The sequence below is a fragment of the Melitaea cinxia genome, chromosome 20 (assembly GCF_905220565.1).
Source record: "Melitaea cinxia chromosome 20, ilMelCinx1.1, whole genome shotgun sequence".
NCBI classification, from domain to species: Eukaryota; Metazoa; Arthropoda; class Insecta; order Lepidoptera; family Nymphalidae; genus Melitaea; species Melitaea cinxia.
Window position 1 is genome coordinate 12137925 of NC_059413.1, and position 13229 is coordinate 12151153.

Sequence of the window (13229 nt, forward strand, 5' to 3'; positions counted from 1 at the left end):
AAGCGATTAGTAGAAAATGAGATTGCATTGCTTTATTTACTGAAATAAAGTAAAGCTTCAGTATGTTATTTTACATTCAGAAAATTACACGAATTATATTAATAATAATTAAATTAGTTAACAACAAACTTACAATCTTTATTTTGAATAGGAATACGTTTTTAGGTTCAATTTTAGATATTCAAATAAGATTTTAATGAAATTTAATAGCACTAACAATTCTGAAATGTCAATCACTTTTTTAATTTAATATTTTCAAGGCCCTGAATCATAGTTTTTGGACAATGTTAACTCGTATCAACAGACTACAGAATAAGAGTGAAGTCATAAACACTAATAAAAAAATATGTTTTTCGTTTAAAATTCCTATTTCCATAAATGATTGCAATTTTATTTTTTATAGACCATTTATTTCATTTTTTTTTTTTGTATACAGTCATCGTATAATATTAGTCAAAGAAAGAAAAAGTTGAATAAGGCTCTTTATGCAGGATAGACAATGGTGTGGTGTCCAGAAAAAATAGCGTAAAGATATTATTCTTTATTGAACTAGTGATTTATTAGTTTGTCGTGAATGAAGTCAATAGTCAAACACAATATTTGGAGAATGTTGTTGTATACTACAATTAATAAATGATTTATGACAAAATAAACAGTGCCATTGTTTCCGATACATAAATATCTTACCAAAATCCCCTTAGTTTTGGAATATGGCTTTTCTTGCTTGTAATATCAAGCATCTCTAATTAACCCACAGAAATAAATACACGTACTTACTAAACTTTTGCCCGAACTTTCTTTACACTTTTTTTGCAAAAAGTTCAGACAAATTAAATACTGAAGTAAGAACAATAAAAAGGCTTACACTTAAATTTTTTAACATTGAAGTCGTTTTTCCCATCACTCAAACGTACACCCTGGCAGTTGCGGGTTCGATTCCTACTCGCGAGATTGATTCACACTCGAAACCAAAATCAAAACCAATTTATTCCATGAGCACTTTGGAATCGTCATTTTACAAATTAAAACTTTCAAAATAATTTTTATTTTTGTAAAAGTAATGCTACCACCGATTCGTAATGTAGATTCTACAGAGAAGGATCGGCTAGAAACTCTGCAGTTAGTCTTTTCCAAAATAATAGATATACTGTATTTTAGTACAAAATTAGTTAATAATATAGCTAGCCATTAAACATAAATACAAGAACCCGACAGCAATCGTCGTGTATTATATGTATATAAAGCGGAGTACCGCTTTATATACATATAATAAAATATGATTATATTTGGCCATTATTCAAATCTAATTATATAAAACCTATTTTTATTTAAATATAAATATATGATAACCTGTGCTCGCGACTTCATCCGCGTGGAATGTAACAAAAAAGCTATTTTTCAGTTCGCAGAGTTATAAATTAAATAAACTTCTAAAATGAAAGTAGCCTAATTTACTCCTCATTACATCAGTTATCTGCCAGCGAAAGTCTCATCAAAATCAGTCTAGCCATTTCAGAGATTAGCGGGAACAAACAGACAGACAGACTGACACGAAAATTGTAAAAAATGTTATTTTGGTATATTTACCGTGTATATATCCATATGCATTTATTGAAAAGTGTTTATTTTAATATTACAAACAGACACGGAAATTTTATTTATTTGTATATATAATATACAATTATTTTTTCTCGGGGTAGAAGTTTTACAGCAATTATTGTTACTGATTGCGAAGTAATTGTCCGCCAACCAACAACGGAACAGTATGAGAGAATGTTTGTTTTTTTTTTTTTAATTTTTTACTACAGTTTAGTTTAGGAATTATCTGCCAGTAACACATTAACGTTTCGTTTAACGTCGTTCGAAACAAAATAGTGTCGTAAAATATATAATTAGAGTAATTATTATGAATAACTGATGTTGATTCAGTCTGAACATCCCACTGCTGGGTATAGACCTCTTTCTCCACGTAGGAGAAGGAATAATATCTTATATAATTTTGTTGAGTATACTAAAACATATGACTAATTCATTTTACCTTTACTACTTTGCTTAAAATTACTGAAACAAAATACTGTTGAAAATCGACATCAACATTGTTGACAAGCTTAGTACGATATACATAAGTAGGAATTGACGATATAATTCAGTAAGTTTAAAAGCTTAGTAGCAAAAGAAATTATTCATCGTCCGTCTTATAAGGGGGCGTTCATAAAATACGTGAGATGTTTAAAGGCGGAGAGTGTCGAGTCAAATCTCATCTAATCTTACGTTGGAGAGGGGGGGGCTCAGCAAATATCACGCAATTTTTTTCCTAATTGAAACAAAAAAGAATGATACTATTTTGGCCCATTTAATCCAGATTGTATATGCTTAAGATTTAATCTTAACCTTAATCGTAATACGATTAAGATCATTCACTAATTCGTTCGAAAGAAAATAATTTCATTTATACTTCCACGTTAAACATCTACTGACTGTCAAACCACCATATTTGTTTTATATAAAATAGCTCAATTTAATCTGAATTTATGGTAAGTGTAGCCCACCCTTTGTTTTCGCGTCAGGAGATCAAGATTTAAAAATTTCACGTGAGATTGGGGGATAGGGGAGGGGGTTGAATAAAATTTCACAACATCTCACCAGGGGGGGGGAGGGACAGAAAATTAAAAAAAAACACTTCACGTAATTTATGGGCGCTCTCTAACATATATTATCAATAGTTTACAAATATAATAAACATAATTGTGTTTGTAGGCAAACGAAGACAAACCGACTTCAATTATATCGACAAGTATTACGACGTAGGTAGATGAAAAAATAGTCAAGTAAATACGCATTATCAAAGATTACTCAAAAAGTTGTAATCAGACCTCGATGAAATTTAAATGTTACCACATGATAAGCATCGGCTTTCGATTAAATTAAAAATCATTAAAATCGGTACACCCAGTAAAAATTTATGCGGATTTTCGAGTGTTTTCCTCGATTTCCCTGGGATCCCATCATCAGATCCTGGTTTCCTTATCATGGTACCAAACTAGGGATATCTCCTTTCCAACAAAAAAATAATTATCAAAATCGGTTCATAAACGACGGAGTTATCCCCGAGCATACATAAAATATATATATATATATACGGTCGAATTGAGTAATCTCCTCCTTTGTTTGAAATCGGTTAAAAAATGAAATGAGTGTGTTTTAGACCACATAACTAAAGTAAAGCTTACGAAACGTAACTCTCTCTCTCTCTCTTTCTATTTTTATTAACTTATATCTCCTTCTCAACTTCCATTCACGTCGCCCGATCATACTTTTCGTAACGCTCTTGTCACGCATTCACCAGCTTACTCCTACAGTCAAGTGTGCGTAAAGGAGTTTTAATTCAAAAAGTAGCCTGTTTCTTATTCTGGAATACCAACTATCATTACAATCAATTTAGTTCTGAAAGTTTAACAAACATTCTGTTACTATTTTACTCCCCAAATCAAGTGTGCGTAAAGAAGTTTTAAAAAAGTACTGTAATATAATCAAACATTATTGAGCGTAAACAACATCGATGGTTACCGTACATTGGCAAATTGCGGAAGGCATACAATAGTTATTTTATGACGTTTCTTCGCAGGCTTATCTGGAACAATTCAATTTCCTAGTAATCTACATATACGTAAAAAACTACAAATACTTATAATAAAACATTATTTTTAACATGACAAATGAAACTGAAAGAATTTTGTATACTCAGTACAATCGAATTAATGAAACATGTAAATAGCACAAGTATGTATTTATAATAATGTAACACGCTAAAACTGCTGAATGAATTTAAACAAAAATATGTTACAAGCCCAACGAATGGGACGACCGTTGCAAAAGAAGTTGTGGATACAGGTAGTTTTGGTTAAAGTTTTGTAGAAACAAAGCTTCTTTGTATTATTGTTTTATAAGCTATTCATGTCTCTTTGTTTAATGGTCTGTAAGGTGACTTTTTTAAAAAGGATCCTAAAATAAACATAAAAACAGTTTTAACTAAGGACTTAAGAGTCCTTCGAAGATACGACTTTTGTTAATGCTGACAAGCAATTGTGTGCCCATACCTTGAGCATAATATGAAAAGAAACAAAAGATGTATTGTTTAAACGTATATAAAAATTAAAGAGAAAGTTAGCATTTATGACTAGACGGTACAACCTGGACCCTGTGAGTCCATTGCTTGACATTTTATCAAAGACAGTATAGTTTTGTTTCTTCGACGACTAGGACGTGCGTAGTGATGTTAATAATCTATTGGTGATCTATCATGATGTTCTTCTTTTATTGGTGATCTATTTTGTTTTGCAAAATGAAGGTATTTATAAAATAATAATCTTATCAATATATGTATGCATGTATTTATATTTTTGTAGTACTGTAGTTTAAAAATAGAAAAATACAAACCACTCCTAATATTATGTTCTCTGTTATTGATTTGATAATTCTTTTAAATTATCAAATCAATAGAAATTGTTCATCAGTAATTGTTCAATCGAAAAGTTTATACGGTGGCAAAATCAAAAGACTTAAAGTCATTAAATTAACAAATTTTAAGTTTATATTCCCAAGTTTAGTCTTACGTATCAATACAAATTTTAATCACTTTTATTGAGGAACTAGATAAAAGACTATTCATTAATAAAACAAACACTCATTTGCATCAGTAGATACTCAAAACTCAATGTTTTTGCGTGATTAGCCCCAAACCGTAAAGTTAGAGAGCGAGAAAAATCTATTAATTATGTACTCACTTCCACTAATCTTAATCACATTGAAAGGTATTCGTAGCTACTAACAACTAAAATAGCATTTGTTAAATAAATACAAAAAGAAAAAAAGCTGTATTTATTATAGTTAATTTCGGAATGGATGCCATCTCGTTTCGATAATTATTATTCTTTTAATCTTTTGTAGTAAATATGATTCTGAAGATCATGCTTAACATGTGTTGTTTTTCTAAAAAAGGTAATGCATTCACCATTAACAATATATTATACCGTTTCAAGAAATACACGTCTTACAAACAATTAAGCAAGGACAATTCCTTTTTTAATTTCTTCTTCTTTAGGATACTGGCTTTCATTGGTGCTAAATACTAACAAACTCTTAAAAATTAGTCACAATCACCAGCAACTTCCTCAAATATTTCATAACAAATGCACTCAAAAGTATATCAATGTTTTAATAAAATTATGTCAGTATTATGACAGCTATAGTATATGTACTTTATCATTTACTATAATTTATATAACGCCACTCCATGTTGTACAAAGCAAAAGTAGGGCTAGGTGGGTTTTATATCAATGCTAACAGCTATCGGCATAGATACTGAGCGCGAAACTTCCACCTACACAGAAACGAATTTTGGGTCTCTTTGGTGGTAGAAGTGATTCTGAAAGAGCGCGGTAATCATATTGTCGTACAATGATTGGTCACAATCTCACTTTGCATCTGAAACTATCACTCGTGCGCCCCTTCATGATTGAGTCATATCCCTTGCTCCAAAGGTGTTAATGGCTTGTTTGTTACGACTTCAATTTACCTATTACGAAATGATAAAATAGATATTTAAAGAGGTCTAAATACTTATGTTTCATTTATTAATAAGTACTAGAACTATCCTGTTTGCAACCTCTGCACGATGCGCAAAGTGATTCGCACTCTGTAACTGAGCGCTCAATATCTATGCCACCTGCCAAACGCATAATAATTTATTTATTCATTTATTTATATACTAGCTGCTGCCCGTCACGTCGTCTGCGTGAACACTATACAGTACCAAAAATACCTACTATTATACCTTTTAAAATAACATTCATTTACCCGTTTCTTCTTTACATTTCATATCTACAGAAAAATTTCATAGATGGCGGTGCTTTAAAATTGTCTTGTCTACTTATATTCATTTAATTATGTTTATCGGCTTAGTTACTTATATTTCGTGATTTTTATAGTGTGAAGCTAGCTTAAATAGCGTGGATATTAACATAATAACAACCACATTCAAATATGCGTCGTTAGATTACACGTTATTACAGAATGCGTTGAGGTTCACTGCTCGTTCCCGGTAGGTGATAGCAAACAGACAAACAGACAAAAATTCTAAAAACATTATTTTTGGCTTCGGTATCGATTGTAGAGCACACTCCAAGTATTCTTTTAAAAAAATAATCAATGTACAGTTTTGACTTTCCTGCCATTTTATTATATGTATAGATAATAATGCGCCAACAAGGTAGACACTAACAAATTCACTATAATGTATAATCATCAGCAAAGGGTACAAAACGATTTAGTGTTACCTCAATTATAGACACAGCTTACATGACAGTATTTCATTACAAAAACACGTAAAATAGATACTTATAGAATTAAATCAATGAAAATTAAATTATTACAATAAATTTAAGAATATAATAATCAAATTAAAATTAAGTAGCAAAATTAAAAATTATGATAAAATTAAAATTGGTACTACAAATTATAAAATGGCCATATAAATTAAGATTAAAATTAATACAATATAATTTGATTTGACACAATGAAATTTATACTGCAATAAAAATTATGAATAAAATACATTAATCAAATTTATTAATTCAACAATATAAAATGAATACAATAAAAACCAAAACTGATACGATATAATACATAATAAGTTAAGGTCATGCAAATAAAATTTAATTTTATTTTATTATGAAATTTAATATTAAAAAAATATAATTATTTTATTAATAATTTAATTTATGGAGTTATCGAGTGACTGACTGACAAGTGTCGGACGCCTTATTCAAATATTTGTTACTTATCTGTGTGGTAGTTTTGACGGCACGTCGAATCGTTAGCGTTACTGTGTGATATTGTCAATTATCTGCCGCCATTTTGTTTTCATGTTAGCTTGGATTGATGATTTTAGTTATTTGTTCGTGCTAATTGATTTATTTGTGACTGGATTGTGCCTTAAAATGTCGCATTATTTGTAAAATCTAGTGTCAGATAATTTTTTCAGAGTTCTTATTGGTAAGTGCAACTAAAAGTGAACTTTCTATTTGTTATCCTTCCTTGTAAAATAATTTTCTCACGCAATAGCCTTAGTATTAAGCTTCTTTTGTTAATATTTGATTCAAAAATAAGTTTTTTAAGGATATTTAAACATTGAAACCGAAAAATTTTTGAAGTACATGGCGCAAACTTTGTAACAAGTTGAAATTGTGATATAAATTAAAAAACGTTAAACATAACCAAATTTCAAACTTATAAAAACATGGTAAAAAAACACATTTTTTAAAATTAGTGTTTATTTGTATGATATCCTAGCTGTATAAAATACGCTAAACAATTTAAGTATATATTTATAAATAACATAAGAGGTGCATTGTTAGGTGATATAACACTAAAGAATCAGAGATAATACAAAAGAATCAGTCTGAATTTTTACTAAAGTTGAGAACTTTATATTTATATAAGGATACTTTTTTCCAGGTATCACTGGTAAACATGAGCGTCATCATCAGACTTCAAAACCTGCCATGGTCTGCTAATGCCCTAGACATTAGGAACTATTTTCGGGGTCTATCGATCCCAGAGGGAGGTGTGCACATCGTAGGAGGCGAGCTGGGCGATGCTTTCATCGCCTTCAGGTAGATATGATCTCTAGATCTAAATATACTTTATATCTCTACGGCTAAATGTACTTATTTACCATAAGTACCTCATGTTTTCACCCTAACAGTCTGTGGTCTGACGTAAAACAAACATTGTTAAATAATTATGGCTTAAAGGGTAAGAACCACCGATTCATATACTGTCACCTTCAACAGAATTATACCTTAGTGTTTTACAAAGGCAATTAAATAACTATAAATGTATGCCTATTATTCTTAATATCTATAACTTACGCGTCACGTTGTTTGTCCGTGATGGACTCCTATATAATCTCTGAATTATATAAATATATACTCCTGGGGGGATTGGGTCGGCAACGCGCTCGCGATGCTTCTGGTGTTACAGGTGCCTATAAGCTACGGTAATCGCCTACCTAGTGATATAAAAAATATATATAAAGAATATGTAATAACCATAAACAATAAGTAATATTTCTTTGAAATGTTTTCATTTATAATGTTAAAAAAAAATATATTACCAGTACTATCTACACAATACACACGGTCCTCTGTTCCTGAAGTAAGCAACTTAATGCTTCTGTTATACATAACACAACAGCAAGGTAAAAAGGTAACAGCCGACTGTTATAGCAAATTATCTGAATTATCTTAATGTTTAGTAATTAGTTTTAAGTGTCAAAATTTTTTAATTTTTAAGAATTAACAAATAAAGAAACTGTCTTTATTCCACATATAAAATTATTTAAAGAAGTACAGCCACCAAAAAGTATCGATTCTGTAAAATGAAAAAAAAAAAAAAAACTAAACTTTCCCAAGCGTAAATATATTTAGCAATTGTCTTAGGGGACATCCATTAATTACGTGAGCTAAGAATGGGGGAAGGGATCCAATCAAATCTTACCAAATCTCATTAAACAGAGTGGGGGGGTTAATCGAAAACCTCACCTCAACTTCAAAAGATATAAAATTACGTGAAAATGTACACAAGTCTCCATGGGTTATAAGTAAAAATTAAAAAAAAAAGTGTAAATCTGTTCTTGCTTTGAATTTTATTCAATTTAATTTAACTATAGTATACATGAACGGCTTATTATTTTGGGAGGGGGTTCCAGGCAAATCTCACCTAAGGGTGAGAGGGATCTAAACTGATGTAAAAATAGCTCACGTAATTAATGGATGTTCCCTTAGTTGTAACAGTAATATATTTCTATCATAAGCTGATAGTACCATGTAATATCAAAGAAAAGAATAAATCATCATTAGATATTTTTCAATGTATAGTACTAAACAATTAGGAGATATTTACTTAAAAACTGGTACTTGATGTGTTAATATATTATTAGCATTTTGTATAATCAGATATTTTAAAATACCTCTGCAATCTGTGATCAATGAAATGTGATTTAACTATGTAGTCTTAAAGGTAAGTTGGATTTTTGTAAGGATATCGATACACAAAGAGTTTAGGGCACTGTGATTAAATATATTCAGACAAATGGTTGATAAAAAGGCTAAAACTGAAGCCTTAAATGTTACACTTTTTTACATAAATATCAGTCTATGTAAAATACCTAAAGTAGGGTAACCTCTTTGTCACAAATTATAAAATCTATGTGTATATATTTTAACGACACCTTTTTAAGCCACTTTGGTAAGTATAATACAGATATGGGTCATACAACACAATTCTAACGACGACTTTTTAAAACTTATTGTGTATTTTATATATAAGAAATATCATCTTTCGCTAATTTATTTGACTATTATTTTTACACCCTTGATATGGACTATTCATGTTAGTGGATTTTAACTGTTCTCTGAATGTACTTTAAGTAGTACAGACTACTAAAGCGGGATGCGGAGTGAACGAATGAATCTCAATAGCCTCATTTATTTTCTTGTTTTGTTTCCTTGTTTTCAATTATTATTTATTATAAACAAAGATCGACAGTAAAAGAACAAATTTCGTATGTTACCTACATACACCCACCAAATTCATTATGGTTACGCTAAATATACTTATTTACCATAAGTAACGTTCACGTTTTACGCCCTAACAATCTGTGGTCTGACATAAACAGACATTGTCCAATAATCCATTATGGCTAAAAGATTAATAACCAACGATTCATGTACTGTCAAAAATATCACACATGTAAAATACAAGACTTAAATATTAATGTTACAATTAATTATCAAATATTAATCATCTTTATTAGGAAAGTTTTAATTTACAAGTGCCCACGATTTCATCCGCATGGAATTTAACAAAAAAGTTATTGTTCAGTTCACATAGTTATAAATAAATAAATTTCTAAAATAAAAGTAGCCTAAGTTACTCCTTACTACATCAGCTATCTGCCAGTGAAAGTCCCGTCAAAATCGGTCTAGCCGTTTCACAGATTAGCCAGAACAAACAGGCAGACAGACAAAAATTGTAAAAAATGTTATTTTGGTTTATGTACCGTGAATACCGTGGACCATATGCATTTAGTAAAAAGCTGTTATTTTAATATTACAAACAGACACTCCAATTTTATTTATTTGTATAGATAAACTAATGAAATTCTAATATTATAATATCTATGTAACTGAATCACTATTTCCTTTAATCGCCTTCGTACCTTAAGGACGAATTTACTGATTTCACTCATCTTTTAAAAAGTTTTCTAATACTTTTAATCTTCTATATTCTTTCCAAATGAAAAGTTCCAAAAATTTCAGGAGACTTAAGACTAAACTTTACATGCTTGACAGTTGACAAAAAAAAAAAAGTTCAATTGGGTCATCTAGTATACTTAGAAAATATACATAGAAACATGTTGATTATTATTGTTAGTATGAAATAAATTCAAAAACTGATTAAAAACCTTGGCAGAAAAAACTTTTCAAAGGCAAGCATGTTCTAAAACGAATATTTAAGTTATATGGACGTTTTTGTCCTTTCCATATTGTTAAAAATTATATCAACATCAATCAATATAACATAACATTATATCTATAGAACATAATTCTGCTTGCACACACACAAGGGTGGTAGAAACTTTAGTAACCATAAGCCCGTCTTCTGTATACAATAATTGTATTGTACGACAAAATATTTAAATATGGTACACAATAAATAAACAAACTCTTAGATCCTACTAGAATGTGAATAAATAAATGAACGCCTCACACTCAATGATCCTCTACTACGATTTTTCTCGTGTTTTAGGGGGGTTTAGACTAGGGTTGCCAGATGGTCGGGATTTAGAGGGATTCTCCCGAATTTTTGAATACTTCCCGACTCCCGACAAAGAAAAAAATCTGCTGAAAAACAACTTCCGTTTAGAAAGTAATAATTTAAGTTCCGAATTTTCGTCGAATGATACGTTACCGCTCGGCTTTCTGCCAGTATTAGCATGTTGTTATGCAACTGAGGTAGAGCACAGCAGGAAATATCTTCCTCAAAATCTGGAGCAGCCCGACTGGGAAAGTACCTCGACCTTACAGAAGATGACATCTAAATAATTCTGATTTCAAGCAGTATTGTGTTTCTGTCGTGAGTAAGGTGACCAGAGCTCCTGGGGACGATTGAGGGTAGGGTCGGCTACACGCTTGCGATGCTTCTGGTGTTGCAACGGTTTATAAACTACGGTATTCGCTTACCATTAGGTGAGCCGTACCCTTGTTTGCCGACCTAGTTGTATAAAGATGCTGTAATGAGAAAGCTACTAGCCAGCTTAAAGGCCGAATGCAAGATAAATTCTACGGCAGTAAGAACAGATCCATATCAATTAGAGCCTCCAATGCTGAAAAGTATCAATTGTGTAAAGAAGCAGAGCAATTTTTTTAAACAAGCTATTAAATATTTAGAAGAACGATTTGTTTTCAGTGAGAACTTCTTATATAAAAGACTCTCCCAATTTTCAAAAAAAGAAGACTTTGTTTCTCATGGAATTGAGCTCTTGGATCTAGTAGAAAAATTGAACATTTCTAATGACATCAATAATGATGAATTTTAAAACTATTATTGTTATTTAAAAGAAACATTTAATTTAAAATCATCTCCGGGAAGGAAAAATGAATATGTCTAATAACAAAATATGGCTCTATAGTAGGTGCAATGAGTTAAAAAATAATAATACGTATTTCGTGCTGTCAATGCTTATTATGGAAAAGTGTTTAGGTTACTAAACAATCTATGGATTTAATAAAAGCAGAGGTAATAATTTGACCCTATTTTGAGGTGAAAAAACGCCGTAAATGGTAAAATCTGTGAAAAGTAACACAAAATACATATGGAAAGCAAAAATAAGATGATTAATGAGATTAATGAGAAAATATATATATTTTTTGTTTATATTTATTTACCTACATAAATATTGGTATCGGTAGCGGACTATGTAACAATAACGTTAAATGTTGTGGTTTTTAATATATTATCTTAAATTTGATTTTTTTTTGTTTCTCCCGATAATAGGGTCATTCGATCTGGTAACCCTAGTCCAGACACACACAATACACAAATCATAGACCAAGCAAATGTCTGTTTTGGCTATACAAATATTGACACGAATGGAGATCAAACCCATGAACACCAGCGCATCGTCAAAATCCTCTGTTAGGGATACCTAAACTATACATTACAAATTTTCAGAATAAAGCAACATATATGGATCATACATAGATATTTATCATGTACGGGAACGGGATCTACAACCACTAGCGCAATTGCTATGGCCACGTAATACACCATACAAAATAGTGGTGCAAGACTATGAAGTTATTATTGCTTTAAATGTGTTGTATACAAAACTTATAATTAATTTCAAATAATATGACAGACTACACGCATATACAAAAGGACTAGCCTTAAACAACGTCAAATTTGAGATTTATATTACTATATGCAACAGGAGCTGAGCAGAAGCAAGTTTTAAGCTATTTCTAACACAGGGCTCTAGGGTAATGTTAGATTGTTTTTAAATTAAGTGAAAGTCTAGAAATCTAAATCTATACTAATATAATAAAGCTGAAGAGTTTGTTTGTTTGAACGCGCTAATCTTAGGAACTACTGGTCCGATTTGAAAAATTATTTCCGTGTTAGATAGCCCATTTATTGAGGAAGGCTGTAGGCTATATATCATCACGTTAAGATCACTAGGAGCGGAGCACTAATGAATAATGTTTCAAAATCGGGTATTTTGTTTTTTCAAGTAACTCTTAACGCAGACGAAGTCGCTGGCAGTAGCTAAGTAAAGGTAACTCCTGAGTGGATTATATATGTTGCAACATTTAGCAAATAAAATCTTTGTTTTTGTGCAATTCCAATAGAATTCAAATTCAAATTCAAATTCAAAATATTTTATTCAGCATAAAATTATTACAATTTCTTACTGAACGTCATGAGTCTACTACCAGTTCGGAAAGAAGAAGCCTCTGACCTGAGAAGAACTGGCGGAAGAAACTCAGCGGGACTAATATCATATTTTTTTTTTTTTACAGTAATGTTTTTTTTTTTTTTTTCCCAAAGCAAATCGAATTGAACAATAATTTTATAAGTTGAAATAGCCTGGAAGCGATCACATC

General features: G+C 30.7%; 1 protein-coding gene across 1 annotated transcript in view; it reads left to right on the forward strand.

The window, feature by feature from the left end:
* The first annotated feature begins 6842 nt into the window (after window positions 1-6842).
* The window catches only part of LOC123663344 (RNA-binding protein 12), a 30940-nt gene continuing 24553 nt past the window's right edge, over window positions 6843-13229 (forward strand). Inside the window, exons 1-2 of the mRNA XM_045598034.1 lie at window positions 6843-7053; window positions 7516-7673. Of these exons, the coding sequence (XP_045453990.1) occupies window positions 7531-7673 (143 nt within the window). The 5' untranslated portion in view covers window positions 6843-7053; window positions 7516-7530. The remainder of the gene's footprint in view (window positions 7054-7515; window positions 7674-13229) is intronic.